Source organism: Panicum virgatum, chromosome 3K (assembly GCF_016808335.1).
Source record: "Panicum virgatum strain AP13 chromosome 3K, P.virgatum_v5, whole genome shotgun sequence".
Classification (NCBI taxonomy): Eukaryota; Viridiplantae; Streptophyta; class Magnoliopsida; order Poales; family Poaceae; genus Panicum; species Panicum virgatum.
In genome coordinates, this window is record NC_053138.1 from 13,430,333 (window position 1) to 13,452,179 (window position 21,847).

A 21,847-nucleotide genomic window follows, 5' to 3' on the forward strand; every position below is an offset into this window, starting at 1 on the left:
GACCCGCCGGCGGCAAAGCGGCGATGAAGTTGGGGATTTTGACCGGCGACGCCGACGCCGATGCGCTGTGGCTGGGCCGTGGGTCTAGTTGCGGATCCAGGCTTGGCCTGCTAGCAAAGCGGCCCGTCAATGGGCCCAGCTTCGCCAACAGAATAGATCACAATAAAAAAAAACTAACAGCAGTTGGCTTGATTCAAATGATTCTTTTGAAAATAATGTTTCAAATGATTTCATTTATTACATTTTAATAATTGTAAATCTATTTAAAATTAGAAAATTTTAACTTTTAGCAAAACTAAGAGGACGTGTTTAGATAAAAAAAATTACCCTAAAACCCGTCACATCAAATATTTAGACACATGCATGAGGTATTAAATAAAATTTGTTTAAAATTTTTTTCGCACAGACGGATTGTACGTGATTTATAACCATCTGTGCAAAAAAATTTATAAACAAATTTTATTTAGTAATCTGAAATAATAAAATTCTTTTTCAAAATATTTAAACACGGCCACTTGTATTTGCCATTTTCAAGGAACCCAATTCGTCCTCAAGGAAGCGCCATCCAGCACATGCAACTTCAACCAACGCGGAGTACAATCCACCGTCACCTCCACGAAGCTTCGATCCTTGCATAGAACACAGGATGTGGGGCCCTCGCGGCGCGCACTACTCTGGAAAAAAGGGGAAAAGAAAAAAAAACAAAGGGAACTTGAGAGAGCTTGGACAGTTGGACTCCAAGCTAAGGTTATAAAGCGAACACGCAGACACCGTTTATTTCCACTCCCTCCACGCCGCACTTTGGCTTCCGTTGCAAAAAAAATTTTTTAAAGGAATCTTACTAATTCGAAGTACTAAATGAAGTTTATTTATAAAACTTTTTTCACAGATGGGTTGTAAATCGCGAGACGAATCTAATGATGCTAATTAATCCATGATTAATCAATAATTAGCGGATAGTTACTGTAGAATCACTGTTGCAAATCATGGATTAAGAAGGCTCATTAGATTTGTCTTGCGATTTACAGCCCATCCATGTAAAAAGTTTTGTAAATAGACTTCATTTAGTATTCCATGCATGTGTCGAAACATTCGATGTGTCGTTTTTTTTTGCGTTTATGGGGTTTACGAGGTCGGATAAACAGGGCCTTTATTTGGTGGATCAAATACGTTACAGTGTGCTACGTGATGAGGTGAAACACGTGCCCAGACGCGTTCGGGAATCTAAGGCCCTGTTTGGGGGAGCTTGAGCTTCTCCAAAAGCTCTACTTGGAAAAACTCAGGTTGATTCTCTAGGAAGCTGTTTTTCACAAAAGATAACAAGGCTTGTTTGGGGGAAATTGTGGGTGTCGGCCGTCACTGAGGGAGCACGGCGCGAGGGAGGAGCTCCGGCAGACGGCGGCTCGACGCAGATGCCATCCGCCCGCAGTGCTGCCCCCGCGTCGCGTGAGCCCGTCCGCCCCAGCGTGCAGCCCCGCCTCCACCGCCTCGGCACCCGTCGGCCGTGCCGGCCGCCAGCGGATCCCGCGCGCCGCGGCGCCGCCGCGGGCGCCTACAGCCCGCCTCCACCGCCTCGGCTCTCGGCACCCGCCGGCGGATCCCGCGCACCGCCGGCGGGGGGAAAGAGCTATGGTCGGCAGGAGCGCGAGCCGAGGGGAGGGACGGCGGCGGCCAACGCTGAGGGGAGGAACGGCGGCAGCTGCTGCGGAGGGGAGGGGAGGGACGGGAGAGAGAGAGCTCCGGCCGGCGGGAGCGCGAGCCGAGGGGAGGAATGGCGGTGGCCTGCGTCGAGGGGAGGAGCGTCGGCGGCCACTGCGGAGGGGAGGAGGGGCCAGCGGCCAGCGCGAGGATGAGGAGGGGGCGACCGGTTCAAGTGGAAAAGCTCGGGAAGCTCTTCCCAGCGAGCTTGTTCGCTTGTAGTGTAACGGGAGGCTTTTGCAGCTTCTCATCGCTTGAAGAAGCTGGTTCCTTGGCGGAGCTTCTCGCTTTTTCAACTGGTTGGAGTAGCAAAAGCTGTAGGAAGCTAAAACAAACAGGGCCTAAAGAAGAAATAAATCACGGTGTGCGAACTACGATACGGATTCAAAATGTTATTCAAAGTCGTGTTCACTAAAAGATGAATGAGAAGGAACGAATGTTTGTTAAACGGTTCCTTCCACTCACAATTATTCGACGGACGCGGGTCTGCTTTTCCTTGCCACTAATCTAAAGATCACGGTAGTGATGGCGGGAGCTGGAACACCACCCTACTTTGTATTTGTATAATGCTCAGAGCTCTTCCTTTTTTATTATTTATTTATTTTCTCTCGAATACAGAGCTCTCCTGGGTAAATAAATGACTTTGTTTACACCATGAGGCACCGTGGTGAGTGGTGAGTCTGTGACCAACTGGCAACACAAATCAACATATACATATCGGTAAGGTCTATCAACTTGTAAGGTATGTCACTTAGTATCACAGAACAGTCTAAATAATATCAATCAAGTACAATAATTAACACTTAAACTTAATCCAGAATTACTGCACTCAACCAGTACACTCAGACTGCCGACTGCCTGTTGTAACCAAGATCGATTACACAGAAACTCTCGCCAAAAGACGAGCACAGATGATTACCGGCAACAAAAGTGTTCAAATTCCTTTACAACCAGAGGTTATAACAGAAGTACCAAATTAATTTACAAAAAGTGTTTACAAGCCAGGTTTACAATTCAAACTTCGAAGTTCAAACGCAGCGGAAGGTAATTCAGAGTTTAAAACATGATCTCAAAATACAATACGATAACCAACGTCGAAGACAAAGACGAGCTTCACATCTTGCCCACTAATGTGTCCTAGGGCCTGAAGTGTCTCCAATAAGACGACCGGAGAAGACACTCGAATTCAGGCTCAGCTCTAAGGCCAAAAAGGATGTGTCCTAGGGTTTATCTACTAGTAAACAAGTGCAAGCGAAACCATATAGCAACAATGACTAAACTAACCATTTCATGGTTCTATCAGATAGAGCATGAAATTAGGAAGCTAAAGAAATTGGTTTTGCCTTTTTAGGATTTTTCTACGAATTTCTAGGAATTTTGGAAGATTTCAGTCATTTATTCAACAAATAATAAAACACTAAACCCTAAACCGGCTGACAGCTGGGCCCCACTGGTCAGTGAGAGGCCCAGCCCAGCCCTGTTCTCGCGCCCATGGCCGGCGCGCGGCCAGGCATGGCGGCGGCACGGCGTAGGGCGGTGGGGAGGCGGGGCGCTCCCGCGGCCAGGGAGGCTAGGCGGCCCCGAGGCGCGCGGCGGCAGCGCGCAGTCCGCGCAGGGCGGTCGGCGGAGGTAGGGCAGCCATGGCGGCGCGGCTGCGTCCCGGCGAGGGCGGCGGCGGACCGGAAGGGGAAATAGGTCGGGGATGATGAGGAAGGCGTGGGGAAGCTCACCACGCTCTCGATTCGGGCGGAGGTGGACCGGAGGTGGGGGCTCGGCGTGTGAGGGCGGAGCTCCGGCGAAGCTCCAATGGCGACCGGCGGTCGGGAAGCCGATTCGGCCGGGGAGCAGCTCAATCGAGCTCGCGGAGGGGCGGCGTGGGTGCGGGGTGAGGTGGCGGGGGTTGGGACGCGGAGAAGCATAGCGGGGGCGGCGGGTTTGGCCGGAGGGCGCTGGCGGTGAGCTCGGCTCGGGCTCGGGCTCGGCACAAGCTCGAGGATGAAGAGGAAAGGGAGGAGAAACTGGAGACGGCACTGGGACGAGATAAACTCGAGCGGGTGGCGGTCAAGCGACGCGACGGTCGACGCGGGGAGGGACTCGCCGCCGGGCACAGTCGCCGGTATGGGCGGCGCGCGAGCACAGTGGAGCACAGGGGTGAACAGTAACTACGTTTGACGAATTTTGACTCAAATTCGACCGCCCAAAACTCAAATTTCCATATTGGCACTCGAATTTCGGCCAAAATAGAAGTTGTAGAGGACAAGATGATCTACAACTTTGTTTTTGGGCACAACTTGGTTTGAAGCTCGAATCATGGAGAAAACGCGCTCGAACTCGGCTGAAATCAAATTCACTTTGCAACTTGATTAGCGCTAATGACCTTGGTTAACCCTGATTAGTGACTAAACCCATGATTAACACCCAAAAAATAATCCTAGGGTGTTACACTTAGGTCCACGAACTCCGAAAGTTTATACATTTTCAGAGTTCGTGGACCTAAGTGACATCCCCTTACAAATTAATGGACCTCCGGTGCATTTCACTCTATCGGTAATTTCCCGGTGTGTTGTGTACTTTGTTAAAATTGTCGGGGAAACTAAAACTTCCCTGTGCAAGTGCAACCGTAAAAAAAATAGCACTCTACGCCAAGGGACGTACATACGGTCAGGCCAATTGCGCAAGGAGATCAACATTCAACACCGTAGAGACCACCCAAGTTTGTGGTACAGCACCCAGAAAATCAGCCTCGTGCTTAACCTTCTGAACCATCTACATCGACAACGTTTGGTGTTTGTTCCGACCAAGCCGTGTGCTGACCGTCTGCCATCCGTGTGCCCTTTTTTGACCAAGTCACCAATCACTTACTTGATCACCACTCGACTCCCGCGTATAAATGCCGTGCCACCGTACCCAAGCAAGCTCCACCCACCACCTCCCCTCCGCCTCGTCTTCGCATACCACCAGTCACTAGCAAAGAAAGGAGGAAGTCCCACACACCATGCCATCCCACGAGAAGGCCCTCGCCGCGGCGGCGTCGGCCGCAGCGTCCCTCATGCTGGTGCGCAGCGTGGCGAACGAGCTGCTGCCCGACGAGTTGCTAAATGCGCTGCGCTCCGGCGCCGGCTACCTGCGCTCGCGCGTGTCCTCGCGGCACACCATCACCGTCGAGAGGAAGCTCGACACCTTCACCCACAACCATGTCTATGAAGCCGTCAGGATCTACCTCGCCGGGCACGCCAACATAAGGGCGCAGCAGCACCTGTGCGTCAGCAGCGTGGACGAAGACGAGGAGATGACGGTCGCCCTGGCGGACGGCGAGGAGATGGTCGACGTGTACGACGGCGTCGAGTTCAGGTGGTGCCACATCTACCACAGCGTCCCCACAGGCGACTCTGGCGGCCACGGCGGCAATGGCAAGCAGCTCGAGGCCCACTCCTTCGAGGTGACCTTCCACAAGAAGCACAAGGAGAAAGCCCTCAACGCGTACCTCCCGTTCATCGTGGCCACGGCCAAGGCCCTGATGCAGCAGGAGAGAGCCCTCCAGATACACATGAACGAGGTCTTGGACGTCTGGTCTCCGATGGACCTCCACCACCCATCGACCTTCGACACGCTTGCCATGGACCTCAAGCTGAAGCAGTCCATCGTCGATGACCTCAACAGGTTCGTCAAGAGGAAGGATTACTATAAGAGGATCGGCAAGGCATGGAAGCGGGGTTACCTGCTCTACGGCCCACCTGGGACCGGCAAGTCCAGCCTGATCGCGGCTATGGCCAACCATCTCAGGTTCGACATCTATGATCTCGAGCTGACTGCGGTCGAGAGCAACTCGTACCTCATGAGGCTCCTTGTCGGCATTAGCAGCCGATCAATTCTCGTGGTTGAGGATATCGACTGCACCATCAAACTGCAGCAGCGGGAGGGGGGCGAGGAAGACATCAATTCAGATTCTTCAGACCAAGAAAAAGAAAAGGGACGAGACAGGGTGAGTACTTTGGAGTCAGATCAGCGCATCATGTGTTGATAAGTTAACACCTTTTCTTCTTCGTTCCATAACTTCTTCCTTGGCTATATTCTGATATGCTGACGAGAATCTGAATGTTCCACACAGGTGACACTTTCTGGACTGCTCAACTTTGTTGATGGGCTGTGGTCTGCGGGCGGGGAGGAGAGGATCATCGTGTTCACGACCAATTACAAGGAGCGGCTTGACCCGGCGCTGCTGCGGCCTGGCAGGATGGACATGCACATCTACATGGGCTACTGCACCCCTGAGTCGTTCCGGATCCTTGCCAAAAACTACCACTTGATCGACTACCATGCCATGTATCCGGAGATCGAGAAGCTGATCGATGAGGTGATGGTGACCGCTGCAGAGGTTGCTGAGGTTCTGATGAGGAATGATGACGCTGATGTCGCGCTCCATGATCTTGTTGACGTCCTGAAGTCAAAATCGAATGATGCCAGCAGTGTGATAAATACCGAACACATCAGTGCAAATAACCAGCAGGATGAGGAGCAAGATGACGGAGACGATGACTAAAATAGGAAACCACTAGCCAATTTCTGTAAAAAAACAGAAGACGGGAATTAGAAGTGGGTGTCAACACTAACCATGAACAACGGCAAATATGTTATGTTATTTTTTGAAAGAGAAACAGTGGGAAATATGTGATTGTTCGAGTATTTAAAACATTGTGCTTTCGGAGCGATGAAAGGCACTGGTTCCTAACATTGTACACCTGCAGAATTCTGCAAGTACTTTCTCAGCAGCAGACATTTTGAATACGCAGCAGTGTCAAAACTTTGCTAAGATAATTCAGGGTACTACCCCAACTTGCACGAATATTGAAATTGCGTCTGCTTGTGCCCTCCCTTAGCAGACAAATCAAGCAGTACTGGTGTTGTCACGGAAGTTTGGGCCAGAAACGAACCGCCGTAAGTGATGGGCTTCTAGGATGCATGGCCCATGGGCCTTTCCTGATTCCTCCTCTTACATCTTACTATAGTCTTACCCCATTTGTCTCCGTCCACCACACGACGAGTTCCAATTTTGTTAACCCCTCCCAAAACCCACCCGTGAGGCCGTCTCTTGTCCTTTCTATACTCTTCTCATCTTCTTGCCCCGGAAGAAAAAAGCTATTCTGCTCCAGCACAAACGGGGGCGCCGCGTTTGCAAACCTATCACACCCATCCAACGATGCCCTGCCCTAGATACTCTAGACTAGATAGCTTCACCTCTGTTTCAACCGCGCAGCCGCCTCCCGCCCTCCAAAGCCAAGCGCGCCCCGATGCCACCGTCGCCACCAGCCGCGTAACCAACAGCGAGATCACCCGACGACGACCGCCCTGGGACACAGGAGCATCGGCGCAGCAGCCAGCCGCCGCTCCACGGCTACATACCACGACGCGCGATGTCGTCCTCGAGCGGGAGTTACGAGAAGTACATCACCGCGGCGGCGTCCGTGGCGGCGACGGCCATGGTGGTGCGCAGCGTCGTGAGCGAGCTGGTCCCCTACGAGGTCCGCGACCTGCTGTACGCCGCCGGGCGCTACCTCCGGTCCCGCGTCTCCTCGCGCCACACGGTGGTGATCGACGAGGCCGAGGGCCTCTCCGCCAACCAGATCTACGACGCCGCGCGCACCTACCTCGCCGCCCGGATCAGCACCGACATGCCGCGCCTCCGCGTCAGCCGCGTCGACGAGGCGCAGGGGATCATGGTCGGCATGGAGCAAGGCGAGGAGATGGTCGACGTCCATGACGGCGTCGAGTACACCTGGAACCTCGTCTCCCGGGACAACACCCCCAGCGCCACCGCCGCCTCCAGGGCCGCGGGCACCGCTGGCACCGGCGCCAAAACCAGGGGCCGTCTCGAGATCAAGTCGTTCGAGGTCAGCTTCCACAAGAAGCACAAGGACAAGGCACTCAAATCGTACCTCCCGCACATCGTCGCCACGGCCAAGGCCATGAAGGACCAGCACCGGAGCCTCAAGATGCACATGATCGAGTACGACGCCTGGACAGCCGTCGACCTCCGCCACCCGTCTACCTTCGACACGCTCGCCATGGACAAGAAGCTGAAACGGTCTGTCATGGATGACCTTGAGAGGTTCGTCAAGAGGAAAGACTACTACAGGAGGATCGGCAGGGCATGGAAGCGAGGTTACCTGCTCTACGGGCCACCTGGGACCGGCAAGTCAAGCCTGATCGCCGCAATGGCGAATTACCTCAAGTTTGACATATATGATCTTGAGCTGACCGAGGTCAAATGCAACTCGGACCTCCGGAGGCTTCTTGTCGGGATGAGCAACCGATCCATCCTTGTGGTTGAAGACATTGACTGTAGCATTGAGCTGCAGCAGCGGGAAGACGGTGAGAAGCGTGCCAGGTCCAGTTCTGCAGGAGAAGAAAACGATGACAAGGTCAGATGTTACTCCATCAGTTAGAATTGTAGCCAAGTACTATGTGATAAGCACCCTGCATTTGTTGACTGGACAGCTTTCTTACCATTACCAATGCTGCTGGTAATTTTGTCGAACAGGTGACGCTATCTGGGCTGCTCAACTTCGTTGACGGTCTCTGGTCGACAAGCGGGGAGGAGAGGATCATCGTTTTCACCACTAATTACAGGGAGCGGCTTGACCCAGCATTACTGCGGCCTGGCAGGATGGACATGCACATCCACATGGGGTACTGCACTGCAGAGTCGTTCCGGATTCTGGCAAGGAACTACCACTCGGTTGAAAATCATGCCATGTACCCAGAAATTGAACAGCTGATAGAGGAGGTAATGGTCTCACCTGCAGAGGTTGCTGAGCTTCTAATGAGGAACGAGAACAGTGATGTTGTGCTCCAGGATCTCCTTGAGTTCCTCAAAGCAAAGAGGAAAGAAATTAGTGAGAGCAAGGCTGCAAATGAGAATGGAAATGAATAGATGAAGAAATGTGGCAGAGAGACCAATGTCTCACGAAATACAGAGCAAAAGAGGGATTAAAGAAAGTCAGAAACCGCACAGTGATGGTTTGAAATTTTGTGTGCAATGTAAATGAGGTAGTATTAGCCAAGAGTATTATTGTTGACTACTGAAAGTTATGGAGTGCCTTTTTTGTAGTAATACGGTGCAACTGTACCACCATTCTTAACAGTTAATTTATGATTCTTGACATTGTAATGGAAATTTATCTCAGTTCAGAGAAGAGAAAAATAAATAACAGAGTCTGCAATGTTATTTTACGATTTCTTGACATTGTTTCTTGTTATTCAAGCATGTGTATCAACTCTAATATACTGTTCCCAATGGGATTGTTAAGCTAAGATTTGGAAGGATATTTTCCATACCTTCAAGGGCATGTCAAACACATCAGCCTCCAGCTGTATTTTCACCTTACTTCTTTCTTGTAGTCCTACCTCCTACTCAAAAAGTAGACAAAACATGTTTATGTAGCGAGCTTGTGATACACTTGTAAACATTCATTGCAGGTTACAGCATATAGGAGCATCAAGTAAAATGGTATATTGATTTAAGTCGTCTGAACTTCTGTGGTAATTTGAGTCCTGTGGAAAATATTTCTGGTAGATAGTACTGCAGGGCCATGCGCCCATTCTAATCTACCTGGCTAATCCAGACTTTGGCCCTCCCCAATTGTATTTGTATTTTCGCGAAAGCAACACAGCATTATGCATAAATAACAGAAGCTTTGAATTGCACCTAGTGTCCTATAAAGTGGACTGCATTGGAAACTGCAAACATAGAGTGTGCAGAAACAAATATTTCAACATGTACCAGGAGCAGGAACCATCATCTTACTGTATCAACCTTTGTCAGAAGTCAGAACCGATTCAAATGACATACAGATTTACCATCTACCAGGAGCAGGAATCGCCATCTTACTGTATCTTAAGCTGCACGGTCCAACCAGAAAACATCACACAGCAGGAAAGAGGCCAAATAGAATCAACAGCAATTTATTGGTAACGGCATAAACTGGTGAACTCTAAACATAAAACAGCCAGAAATTACAAGGACTAATGATAAGAAAATGAAGCTGTTACTAGGAATTTACATTTTATCTAAGCACGCGCAACAACTCTAATATACCCTTTCCAATGGGACTGTTAAAGATTCGAGAGGGTATTATCTGTACCCATCAACGGCGTGTCAAATACATCAGTCCCCAGCATGTAGCTTCACCTTCCTTCTTTCTTGTGGTCCTTCCTCCTGCTCATAAATTAGACAAAAAATGTTCAGGCAACAAACTTGTGATACACTTGTATCCATGCAAAATTTGCATGTTACAACAATTTTTTTGTTTGAAAATCCATGTTACAACAAATAGGACCATAAAGTGAAATGGCACACTGATTTAAGTTATCTGAACTTCTGTGATAATTTGAATCAGTTGAAAATGTTTCTTCCACATAGTATTACTTGAAATCAGCATGTGACACACAACCTACAAGGCAATGCAAGTATGCAACAGGTGTAACTGGGTACAGAATCTCTAACCAAAATCTTCACATAGCCACTACTTTCATTTATATGTTTATGGCATTTTTTAAAATTCCAGTCTTCAAGGTATATCTCTGACTAACAGTTTTAAATATCATAATGTATTGCATCAAAAAAGATATCATATGTAAGCAGAACTTTTAAAACTGTAATATTTTGGTAGCATTTATTTATAAAAAAACTAATCCTACCTTTTCCATATGACCAATCGACATGGTATCATACATACCAGTGTCAAAGTTAGAGAATACTGACAGCGTATCCCGCTTTGACAAGATATTTACAATATAGGAAAGTACTTATGCATATAGAAAACAAATTTCATCCAAGCAATGTACTTGACAGAAAACAGTTTTGCTTTCACAAGCTTTATAGTATCATTGTATGCTACCATAAAACAAAAGCGGTAAACACTTTTACTGTGAAACAAGAAGGTATTTCCTGTGAAACATATCAAAATGCAGAATACAGCAAAAGGGAGTGTTGTGTTTAGGCTTAAGCTGTGTATAATTTAGCCTCATTTAGTGATATGCATAAGCAAAGAACACCAGGATCTTCTTTTTTTTTCTCGAATTAATTGCTGGTTGCAGGTTTTGTCAGGAATTCATGATGTATTGCCATTATGTGTGACCATGACACAAATTGTAGGGGCCAACAAATTATTTTCCGAATAACTAACAGATTTAAGAGACATGAAAGAATGTGAAATTTGAAAACATTGCTGATGTGTTATTGGTACGAACAATTTGAAAATGGATATGAATAAATGCAATCTACAGAAGCAGAGAAGCACAATCTCATCAGCTTACCGTCTGCACATGAACAACATTTGCGCCAATGTTGTTTATGAAGCTAGCTATTACACAAAACCGCTATCCTACTTTCTCAGTGTCCAAACAACAATCTGAAAAAGGGGAAGGGGAGAAATGTTCTCATCTTGTGACTGAACAGTTCATCAGGGCCTCAATTGACAAGGTAAGTAGTAGGATCCCATAGTCTTACCGCAGTTATCTGATCCTTGGCAGCAGTTGAGCTAGTCAAGACAGGCATACTTCATCACCCTGCAGGCGCAACTTTAATCCCCAAATCACTCATCACCAGCGTCGAAGCTCTGCAACTGACACAGTAGCGGAAGTCAACCGAAATCACTTGGGGTTGGGGGAGGGGGGGTGGGGGGGAGGGAATTCCGGGGGGAGCGGTGGTCTGATCCCAACCTCCAAACCCGGAATCAGATGCGACGCCTGAGATACCTTCCCACCGGTGACATTGCGGCGAGGGGAGGAGAATGGAGATACGCTGACACGATAACTCAGACCAACGTGGATAGCGGGGGTGCCGGCGCCGCCGGGCCGGGAGCGTTCTTCGCCGGCGAAGAGCCGGACGCCGTCGACAGGCCCAGTGGTACACTGGGAGGTGGGAGCTGGCGGGCTGCGTTCCATTAAACTGGGCTTTTTGCGGGCCTGACAGCGCGAAGCGAGTTCGATTCGGCCTCCTCTGTTTATCTTATTTTGCATGAACATACTATTTTATAAGCTGGTATAAAAATAAACTAGAAGTTAGATAAAGTCAACTTTTTCGTTTTAACGGCTTCAAGTGAAACCATTTTGAAACAACCCTCCCAAACGCCATTCACTCTTTTGAACTCCTCCACGGCAATACACATTACTAAGAACAAAATCATGAAGCAGTATAGAAATATTCTCGGTGAAAATTATACCCATCTCCCATGTGATTTAGGATCTGTTTGTTTGTGATGCAGTTTATGAAGTTTTTTTAAAAAAAAAATTACTGTTGGTTTTTTTTTGAAATGCCAATAATAACTTTTATAAAATTGAGCTTTTCAGCATTGTATATAAACTCGGCTTTTTTGAGCTTTTGACTTTTCAGAAGCTGCGTGATAAGTTAGTTGTTTGCTTGAGTTTCTGACTTTTCGCAATAAAAAATTATCTAAAAGCTCAAATAAACAGGACTCTTCACTTCCACAATTCAGTAAGCGATCTATTTTGCTCTCCTTTTTTTTCTTCGAGTGCCTTCCAACAGCATTGTTAGGGTGCGTTTGGCAGAGCTTCCAGAGCTGATTCTCTGTTGTATCCAGTAGGAGCTCCACCAAACAAATTTTGAGACAGAAGTGATTCTCTACTGATTATGTAGAGTGATTCTATGAAATGAACTAGAGGTTGGGAGCAGAAAAAAGTAGCTTCTCGTGATTGTGTGAAGTGAATCCCCATCCTAATTTTAAAAGTTTATGCTAAAGAATAAAAAAGAATTAGTTTTAGCCACACAATTACTTCTCTTAGAGAATTAGCTCCTATAAAAAATCAGAATTAGATGGAGCTCTACCAAACAAGTTCTTAGAGTTTGGGGGGAATCACGGTAGGTGAAAAATCAACGGTTGGATGGATATCATGTGAGATGAATGGATGGTTGAGATAAGTCATGTGGACGCATATACACGTGGAGATGCTTTTCCCAGAGTTCGGGGTTAGAACAAAGGTGAGGGGTTTGCTTTGTGACACTAGTGACGGATTTGGCAAATCATAAAACATTGAAGTTTCTATAATTCGGTCACTTATTCCGATCACTCTCACACGAACTCGTTCTTGCTATCCACTTCCTTCAGCTTCCTCCTCTGCTCTGATTAGCATCCCCACCGTTCCCCGATGTCCACCTTCCACCATTATGATTATAGCTTGGTTTTCTTGATCAAAATTTTTCTCGCAAGCTTTCCATTTCGCTATCGATCCGAATTCAAGATCCCACTTCTTTAGACTAAAATCTTAATCTTATTCACCATCAAAATCACCATAGAGGTGAATGTGTGCTCGAATATTTGAATATATATGTCATGACTCTAGATCCGCGGTCTTGCGTGGATTGATGATGGATGCTGCGCGTGAGAGCAGATTTAATGATAGGCGGTAAGCAGACGGTGTTCAACGTGGAGCATAGAGAAACGAGAAGAGAGAACCATGCGGGCGTCTCATGACGCGTCCGCTCAATGCCGGCGCGGACGTTCTCGCGTGACTGGTATTGGCCGAATGAGTTGCAGTGTATTAATTTTCTGTAGGGCCCACCAAAAAATGTGCCACTTCATGGCGGGTTGCAGCCGGCTGCTGAGGAAATAAGTAAACTTGCTCTGAGACATGGTAAAAAAACAAAAGACTCCTGAAGTTCTACCGATGCGTGTGGGGCCCAGCCCATCAATAGGTAAGCTAGTCGGTCTCCATCAATCGGACCCGCACCCAAAGCCAACTTGTGCGTGCGCTTAAATACGCACTTCCCTCGCGTCCGCCTCTGCACCTTCCCTCCCCTCCCCTCGCGCCATCGCCGGTGCCGCACCCCGGTGGTTTGGGTTCCTGCCCTAGAGAGCTGAGCTAGGGCGCCGCCGGTAGCCCTCGTCTTCTTCGCCTGCCCCAAGCCTCGCCGCGGCAACCTGGTGCTCCGGCCGGTACGTTCGCCTTCAACAATTCTCCGATGTCTCTTATCTGGCGCGTTTAATTCCTCCCCGCGCGCGCTAAGGCAGTGCGATTTCGCGCGGGGGGCAACTCGTGGCAACTTCACGAGTGAATCTCGGGTTTACCGTATAAGTGGTGGACTCGTTCCTGCCTCGAGGGCTCGAATTCGCGCGGAATTGCCAAGAGACAGATAGGGGAATAAGCTGCTGGGTTTAGTATGTATACGCGCTCCTAGATCATACCACCAATCGAGATATTTGTGCAGCGCAGATGTTTGTGTGTTTGCTGCCCTGGTAGACCCTTTTGTGCGTCTGAAGTGCCTGCGGATGGTCCAGGGAATGGCGCCTTCCGGCGAGCCCGGTGGTGAAGATCTGCACAAAAGGGCACTTGAGAACCACCGTAAGGAGACTGTGGGGTTCCTCATCCTTGCTAAGTCCATACTCAGCGACAATGCATACAAGGATCTCATCAAGACATCACAGGAGATCGTTAAACGAAGGTATGCATCTTGCACCAAGTCCTATTTTATCTTTTTTTTTAAAAAAAAATTGTGGTTATGTTCTAACACTGTCCTCTTCTGTTGCAGTTCATGTACTGAAGATGGAACAACGGCCAAAAAATGCGAAGAAATTCTGTTGGAAGTGTTTGCTGGCCAAACTCACGTCCTAAAGGGCTTCCATCACTTTCTGGCTGGGCGTGATCCCTTCCACGACCAGGACAGCCAGCAGAGCTTAGAGCATGCACTCTCTTTCCTTGCGAAAGTGAAGGTGATATACACAGTTGCTCCTTTTTTAGGTTCTTGCTTGGTGTTGTTATTTAGCTTGATGCTTCCTTTCTGTCTGCAGGAGTCCCCTTGTATATCCGATGAAGATTACAACGATTTAATAGCCACCCTGACTCAGTTTATTGTCACAAAGATCGTGGGAGTTGAAGACGTTTACAGAAAGGCGCTGCTTGTTTTTCAGTGGTTTCTTCCTAATAACGATTTGGAAGGACAACTCATTTCACAATCATTTGTGTTTGTAGGTAACGAGAGCCATGCATCAGTGCCCAGAATTCATACAAATCTTTGAAAATTTTCTGTCTGATAGCCCAAGGGTGACTCTACCAAATGAGCAATCTCACCGAAGTTCAAAGACTACTACTGACAAGGCAATGCATTGCATTTCTCATTATTTTCTATATGGTCCAGACCACATGTGGCTCATATTCTAAAGCCCTAGGGCTCATAATTTTATTTTTATATGTCTTGCATGTTGTTCCCTTTTCCATTATGATCCGGGATGCTATCATCAATTCCTAAATTTCCACGTGCAGGCAGTTTTATGCTTTACTCCAGAAGTCCAGATGCAAATCATAGCTTGGATGGTAACCGAACAAAAACAACTTATATGAAATGTAATGTACCTCAAGTGGGGCATCCCCACAATCAAGACCATGAAGAAACAGAGTACAATTTCAGGCAGAGACATACTCAAAGGATCCTTGATTGCTTTGAAACACATACCAAAGGTGTCAGTTTTCTTGTTGTTTATGCTCTGTAGAAAAGCAGTCACTTTGAATGTTCCAATTTCTATCGGTATCCCCTATTTCCGAAACAATATAAAGGGGGGTACACCCCATTTGATACATAATCCTTATCTGAGCACAATCAATATTGGTTTCTGAAAAGTTGGTGATATTTCTGTTATACATATACAATATATGTTCTAATGTGTTGATAGAAGCACAGCTCATGCTGGATACTCAATCCTGAGTGTAGTTTTCACTTGTTAACCTATTGGGCTGAAATTCTGTTTGTGTATTTCTGATAGGTAATGGAGAATCACTTTATGCACAAGAGTACGAGGGAGACAAGACTGATCCCTTACCAGAATGGAGTTCCTCAAGAGAAAATGAATTACCCCCAAAAGTGAACCTTGATATGTACACACCTTGCACTACTAGCTATTACCTACTACCAAAGAATGTAAATTCCTATAAATTCATGCTATTCCCATTTCAACTTATGACAAAATTCTTACTTGGTCATTCTCAATCTCAGTGTTTAACTCTAAAATCAGGTTACCGGACCGAGCTGGGGCAGTCTACACTGAACAACACATTGGTTTCTGCTACCTCTGGGAGGGAGGATTGCTTTAAATTCAGAACTAAAAATCATTATGAAGAAAATATTTTCAAATGCGAAGATGACATGTAAGTAATCAATTGTTAATTTGGTTCAGTTTGTCTTTCACCAGCTATCTACGACATTTTGCTTGCTCATGGGATAGTGAATGATCAATGGTCTTATAGTGCCTCTTTGAATAATGATGTATTTTTTTATTAGGTTTGAGAGTGACATGCTATTGCAGCGCTACAAAGCAACCGCCGACTTTCTTGGAAATCTGCAAGACAATGTTGACAGCACTGTGAAAATTCAAGAGCATCTAACTCGTAAGGAATGCTTTATCATGCAGAAAATCTGGAGTAATTTTTTTTCTTCGAATTGACTAATGATTGTTTCTTTCCTTTCGTTTTGGACCTGTGCAAAGCATTACATAGGAGGTGCATTGAACAATTATATGATGAACATGGCCTTGACATGCTTGATGCACTGTGGGAGAAAACTGATACCAGTACAGCTCTTGTCATTCTACGTTCTCGTTTAAATCAGAAGATAGACGATTTGTCAGAGGCACGGTTATCTTTGAATAAAATGTGCTTCAGTATTATTGCCAATAATTACCACAGATCGCTTGACCATAGAAGCTCCTCCTTCAAACAATTGGATAAGAGAAGGATGAGCCCAAAAGGTAGCATTATTATGTCCAGCAAATCCATGTGATTAGTATTAAGTTCTGCTAAAGCTGAGTTGCCCCAACTCATCAGAGTTTTACATTTCTCTTAACATGCAATGTTCTAATCCATGCCTCACTTGCAGCTTTGCTTGCTGAAGCCAGAGAAATTAATATGGCAAGGTTGAACAATGGGGATAAACATCTTTCGTCTGCTTGCAACAATCAATCAAGTTTGATTTCGGAAAATGTACCTAAAGATATTGAGCTTCACATCCACAATGACATAGACAAGATGGTTCGTTGTGCCACCAAAAGCTGTCCTGAACAAAAGCTAATGATGATTTGGAAAAAATTAGTTCAACCATTTGTTTCTGTTAATTGTCAGTTACCAGAATTGAATGGCACTGTAGGCCCCAATCAAGCTTGTGAACACTGTGGTCTTGGCAAAATTTTTCTCAAGAGCATCCCTGAGTCTTCATGTGCTAATAATATTCCTTTATCTTCGATGGTATATACATGTCTATATAATGTTCTTCAAATTTTTTGAGTTTTCATCTTGCAGAAAGTTTTTTTCCTCATTAACACTTTGTGCTTGTGGATTAAAATATAACCTGCTTTCTGGTACTTTTCATTTCAGAGAGGTGGATATCCTGTAAATACAGCCAATAGGTCTGTTTCTATACACGACGCTTGTCAGACAGAGATCGAGGAGGGTGAATTCATACCTGATGTCGGAAACATCGAGTTAGGGTCCATGCTTGAACCTGGGAATGGAGCAGCAAGTTATAGCGTTCCTGATCCCAGTGAAGCTGGGTTGAGTTTTCAGTGCCCAGGCAGTAGTATTTATGATCAGGGTAATAAATCTGGAGTGCATCATGAATCAAGAGAAGGCTGCAATGTTGAAATGGGAAGTTTAGCATGTTCCAAGAGACCAGCCGAACCGCTTGATGTGAACGGCAGTATACCTTGCTGTTCTCTGGTTGTGCTCTTAAGGCTTCACCAGGTATTTCAACATTTTATCATGTTACATGGACCATGCTTTTATTTTTGCTAGCAGATTAAATTAAACACCTGGTATTGAAGACTCTGCAGTTAAATGCCAATACTAGTGTTTATTTCATGAAGGAACTAGGCTTGCAAGCAATCTGCAGCACCATATTTTGTTTTGTGTTGGACAAAACTGTCCAGCCTTTATAATTTGATGCTACAATTTATTTATTTATTTATTTATCCTTGTATAACAGATTTTGTGTGAGAGACTACTAGTAGCAAAGGTTCTTTCGGCAAAAGTGAGGGATAAATCTTCTCGAGGTTCAGGCACTTGTGATGTATATGCAGGGTAAATGTAGTTCTAACTTCATTTTTTCCTTTCTATTGATTCCTGCAGGTTTAAGGAGGAACTCTTTAACCTACTAACAGGCTCTACTAACAGTTCGAGCTTTGAGAAGTACTGCCTGGCTTTCCTTGGGCCGAAATCATATGTACTCTTTACTCTAAACGAGGTGATGGGCCGAGTTATCAAGCAGGTAATCTGAATTAGGGTGTGATGAACATTAGCTATGCTGTCTGCCTCGCTTAGGGGTGTTTAGATGTTTGTTAATTTGTTGGGTTGACGTGCCTTTAAACCATTAGAACTTCTGCTTGCCTGATCCAGTTAGTTTGTCCTCCAGCTCTGCAAAATTTGTCCAGGTGCTGAAGACAGCTCGCTTCTTCAGCCCCGTGAGGGAATGAAAGGACTAGACCCATCCAAATATATATCCCGCCATCAACATGCAAGAAGCGTAAGTCTCAGAGTCCTTTCTGATGTCTTGTCCAACCCTCATTTTCGACCCAGTTCATCAGGACATAATTAGCTGAAGATCTTTGTTTTTTCTTTTGAAAGAGAACATAATTTGCGGTACATGATTGCGCTCGAGATATCCAACTTACTAATTGCTATATGTATCTGTCCTCACCCCTGTTCAGTCTCCGACTCGTCCAACAAATGGATCACTGGAGCAAGATCATCATGAGGAGGGAGAGAAAGGTAGCAAGCCTCTCGACGACACTGTGAAGCCGATGCAAAACCATTTTCAGAGAAGGTAGGGGTATCGACCAGTGACTATCCTTGCTGCGCCCAGATAGCAAGGTGCCTATTTCTCTGTTGTAACATGCAATGCATACGTATCTGCCTCGCAGGAAAAAGCGGAAGCTGGAGGCGGGTATAGCGAGCATATCTCAGCCTGGCGCAGATGATTTAATCTCGTAGCTCCCGGATGGAACTCGTAGTAGAATAGCTGTTGTACACAAGTTTTTGTACCAAACCCATCATGTAAATATATGCTTGGGTGTAGTGTGTTAAAGCCCATATAGCGCCCATAAGGCCATAAGGTCTTCTACTTATTGTCTCCTCTAATGGGAAGATTATCTTATCAATCCTCCAAGGTTAGTAACGTAGTGTAGCAAAGCAAATTTGTTGGCTGCAATAGGCATGCACGAGCTGGTAGAAGTCGTAGTCGTATCCCACAGAGATATATGAGTGAGCAGAACACCGGAATGGCCGAATCCCATTCCTCGCGCGCCATGCATCATGTCGGAGGAGGAGAGCACCAGCGGTGTCGGAAGACGAGAAGAAAGAAGAAGGGCCGCTACTGTTTATCTTCCTCGTAGAGAGATTGAATGCGCTAAGCAGGGAAGCTGAGGCCAATCGGCCAGCCAATTTTCCGAACCGGGATCACCCCATTTTCCATTGCATAACGGAAGCAACATTGAACTAGGTCCGGAAATAGAGCTTGGGAGGAGGGAGAGCATCATCTTATATACTTTGCGAGAGCTTCACCGGGCATATACGATTTTTGGACACTTGCTTTATGCCTTTTCTTGTCGTCTTTTGATGGTTTTTCCGCTTACCACATACCGAAACAGGGAGGGAAGAGAAGGTCATTCGTTTTTTTTTTTGTTTCTGACAGATCCTTGTACTTGTGTTCGTACAATTTTTCTTTTGAACAATAAAGAATAATTTTCGAACAATTATTCATACAGTTTTGATACGGTTGAAGAGAAGGATTGGATGGAGGAGGTGTGTAACATCATGGCTGCTTAAAAAGAATCGGCGTTAGTAGCTTAAGAGCGCGAGGGGTAAATTAGGCAAATTTGAAACTTTAACTTATAGCTTCGACTAATTTGCACAAAACATAAACTAGATCATGCTATCTAGATATACATCTATGGGGGTGGTAATGGGCCATAGCCCTAGTGGTCTCTTCACAGCCCAACAAGACCCTTAAATTATTTAGTTCAAAATTGTATAAGATTAGAGCCCGGCTCTTTTGGGGTCTGGCCCTTAGATTTTCTAGTTCAAAATCTTGGGCCATTTACTACCCTATGGTTCAATTAGTGTGAAATCATTATCCCAAAATAAATTTTGCAACATATAGTCAATCCTAGCAAGATACTACACTAAGAATGTAAAGATACACAAGTTGCAAGTAAGAGTTGCGAAAAGAGATGAGAGAAATCAAACTCTTGACGTGAGGATTTATCCCGTGGTATGGGTAGGCATTAAGCCACCCCCAGTCCACGATGTTGAATCACTCACTAAGTGTATTGCTTCCCGGCCACCAAGTTTCTTCCAGGACAACCTTAACCTGCCACAAAGTTTCTCGATCACTTTGATCTCGCTTTTCCACTAAGGTGCTTCTCCACGAAGGATGGAGATCTCCACGTTCCTCGCACAAAGCATTGAACACTGCTCCACACCAAGCTAGAGGGTCGAAGACTTTCCGGCGAGTCTCCATGACTCCAAGGGGCCGGCACACCGAGAATACAAGTGTGATCCACTCTAGAACCAACCCACAAGGCACCAACATCTTGCTCTCTCACTCTCTTAAGAGCTAACCTAGCATTAGCACTTACAAAGCTTGTGCTAAAACCTATAGATGTGATTACAAGCTCAATGTGGCTTGGAAATATTTTCTGGTGTGTATGTAACTTCTTTGAACTCCAGCAACCTCAAATGGGCGCGCGCGAGAGAGAAGGAGGTTTATATATTCCAACAACTCCATAGAGCCATTGCTCCGGCGGTTAGTAAAGGTGCAGTAGGGTCAGTTGAACCGCGCTCTGCCTGGTGGGTGTTGATTTAACCAGTCACCCTGTTCAGCCACGTATGGCTGTTGGTCCCCGTTCTGACACACCAGCTTCTACTTGCATCATTGCACCGATACTCCATCCGACCATTGTTGGTTCAACCGGTGCTTAAGGGTTTTTCCCGAACTCTTCTGCTACTTGACATGCTCTCTGGACAATGCTACTATCATTGCATCGATGTCTTCTGTTTACATCGTAGGTTTAACCAGTCCTATCGGGTTTTCTTAGCTTCAATTGCCTTATCTTCTTTCAATGCACCGACCCGTTGCTTTTCTATATAGTCGGTTTAATCAGTCGCCTGATTTCTGGTAATACTTGTCCAACTCATCTCGGCTCTCTGTTTTTTCACGATTTGGACACCTTGACAGCGAATTGAACATCTTGGCTATGGTTTGGCCTACATCAGTGGGGCCTTGAAATCCTACAAATATGAGCTCACAAGCATTGTTAGTCCCATTGATTATGTTGTCACACAATCACCAAACTCACAAACTATGGCCTAATAGGGCCATATTCCCTGCACTTCTTTAGGGTGTGTTTGTTCTTGCTCCTAGAGCTGATTCTCCACTGAATCCAGCAAGAGCTCTACCTAAATCGGCTCTAGGAGCTCTACCAAATAATTTTTTCAGAAAGAAGTTGTTCTCTAATGATTCTGTGAAATGAACTAAGAGGTTGGGAGCTGAAAAAAGTAGCTTATAATTCTATGAAGTGATTCCTGATCCTAATTTTAATTAAAAGTATATACTAGATAATCAAAGAGAATTATTTTCAGCTACAGAATCACTTCTCTCAAAAAATCAACACCCATAGAATCAAAATTAGATGAACCTTGTCGTGGTGTGGCAAACCACAGCCGGGTGGCGGAATGCACCCGCCTAAGCCCAGAGGGTGAGTACTCGGGGGTTAGTTAGGACTAGTTCGATCTCGCTCAGGAACATGATGAACACAGCGGGTTAGAGTGGTTCGGGCCGCCAGAGCGTAATACCCTACGTCCACTGTGTGTTGTATTGCTTGAGTCTGGAAGAGCTTGGAGCTGAGTCCAGCGTGCGTCTGTGTGTGCCCGAGAGAGCCTGTCCTGTGTAGCGAGCACCTTCCTTTTATATCTCAAGGGAGGCGCGTACATGGCCGTTGGGTCACCGACAGATGGCCCCCAAACGATGTAGTATAAGATAACGTACTGTCCATACATTATGGCGTTGCAGGTCAAGGAGATCTCATCCCCGGATTTCCCTGGTTTGTCCGTGGGAATCTTCCGACCGGCGTGCTTTGCCCTGTCTTGTCGA

At 46.3% G+C, this 21,847-nt stretch overlaps 3 protein-coding genes and 1 long non-coding RNA gene across 21 annotated transcripts; 3 read left to right on the forward strand and 1 right to left on the reverse strand.

Moving 5' to 3' along the window:
• The first annotated feature begins 4,633 nt into the window (after nt 1-4,633).
• LOC120700479 (AAA-ATPase At3g50940-like) lies at nt 4,634-6,383 on the forward strand. Its single transcript, XM_039984739.1, has 2 exons — nt 4,634-5,680; nt 5,807-6,383. Exons 1-2 carry the CDS (start codon nt 4,694-4,696, stop codon nt 6,236-6,238), a joined length of 1,419 nt encoding a protein of 472 aa, XP_039840673.1. The 5' UTR covers nt 4,634-4,693; the 3' UTR covers nt 6,239-6,383.
• LOC120700482 lies at nt 5,181-11,663 on the reverse strand. Of its 16 annotated transcripts, XR_005685901.1 has the most exons (13): nt 11,419-11,662; nt 11,207-11,321; nt 11,014-11,108; nt 9,840-9,913; nt 9,503-9,597; nt 9,034-9,105; nt 8,496-8,557; nt 8,203-8,413; nt 7,863-8,091; nt 7,632-7,782; nt 5,689-6,261; nt 5,417-5,602; nt 5,181-5,326 (listed from the first exon to the last, which is right to left on the reverse strand). It is a non-coding gene; the product is annotated as an uncharacterized LOC120700482 (long non-coding RNA). The 16 variants fall into 16 exon arrangements; XR_005685914.1 differs by lacking the exon at nt 5,181-5,326 and having other exon boundaries at nt 5,462-5,602; nt 8,203-8,424; nt 8,496-8,566; nt 11,419-11,663; XR_005685916.1 differs by lacking the exon at nt 5,181-5,326 and having other exon boundaries at nt 5,462-5,602; nt 11,207-11,315; nt 11,455-11,662.
• LOC120700481 (AAA-ATPase At3g50940-like) lies at nt 6,565-9,025 on the forward strand. The gene is made up of 2 exons (XM_039984740.1): nt 6,565-8,117; nt 8,237-9,025. Exons 1-2 carry the CDS (start codon nt 7,110-7,112, stop codon nt 8,627-8,629), a joined length of 1,401 nt encoding a protein of 466 aa, XP_039840674.1. The 5' UTR covers nt 6,565-7,109; the 3' UTR covers nt 8,630-9,025.
• A 1,827-nt stretch (nt 11,664-13,490) lies between the features above and the next one.
• Nucleotides 13,491-18,890, forward strand: LOC120700484 (paired amphipathic helix protein Sin3-like 4). 3 transcript variants are annotated; one of them, XM_039984742.1, is made up of 16 exons: nt 13,491-13,652; nt 13,925-14,158; nt 14,246-14,426; nt 14,505-14,811; nt 14,977-15,171; nt 15,474-15,628; nt 15,704-15,855; nt 15,989-16,095; nt 16,194-16,454; nt 16,583-16,947; nt 17,077-17,442; nt 17,684-17,778; nt 17,827-17,965; nt 18,110-18,220; nt 18,405-18,520; nt 18,618-18,890. In XM_039984742.1, exons 5-16 carry the CDS (start codon nt 14,985-14,987, stop codon nt 18,685-18,687), a joined length of 2,124 nt encoding a protein of 707 aa, XP_039840676.1. In that variant the 5' UTR covers nt 13,491-13,652; nt 13,925-14,158; nt 14,246-14,426; nt 14,505-14,811; nt 14,977-14,984; the 3' UTR covers nt 18,688-18,890. The 3 variants fall into 3 exon arrangements, with proteins under 3 accessions (XP_039840676.1, XP_039840675.1, XP_039840677.1); XM_039984741.1 differs by having other exon boundaries at nt 13,930-14,158; XM_039984743.1 differs by having other exon boundaries at nt 13,995-14,158.
• The last annotated feature ends 2,957 nt before the right edge of the window (nt 18,891-21,847 follow it).

Excerpts from the sequence above, each read along its gene's own strand:
- LOC120700481 (XM_039984740.1), top strand. The coding sequence starts at position 7,110 with ATGTCGTCCTCGAGCGGGAGTTACGAGAAGTACATCACCGCGGCGGCG. Across the intron at positions 8,118-8,236 it reads GAGAAGAAAACGATGACAAG|GTGACGCTATCTGGGCTGCT; the intron begins GTCAGATGTTAC and ends TTTGTCGAACAG.
- LOC120700479 (XM_039984739.1), top strand. The coding sequence starts at position 4,694 with ATGCCATCCCACGAGAAGGCCCTCGCCGCGGCGGCGTCGGCCGCAGCG. Across the intron at positions 5,681-5,806 it reads AAGAAAAGGGACGAGACAGG|GTGACACTTTCTGGACTGCT; the intron begins GTGAGTACTTTG and ends TGTTCCACACAG.
- LOC120700484 (XM_039984742.1), top strand. The coding sequence starts at position 14,985 with ATGCTTTACTCCAGAAGTCCAGATGCAAATCATAGCTTGGATGGTAAC. Across the intron at positions 15,172-15,473 it reads CTTTGAAACACATACCAAAG|GTAATGGAGAATCACTTTAT; the intron begins GTGTCAGTTTTC and ends TATTTCTGATAG. Across the intron at positions 15,856-15,988 it reads TTCAAATGCGAAGATGACAT|GTTTGAGAGTGACATGCTAT; the intron begins GTAAGTAATCAA and ends TTTTTTTATTAG.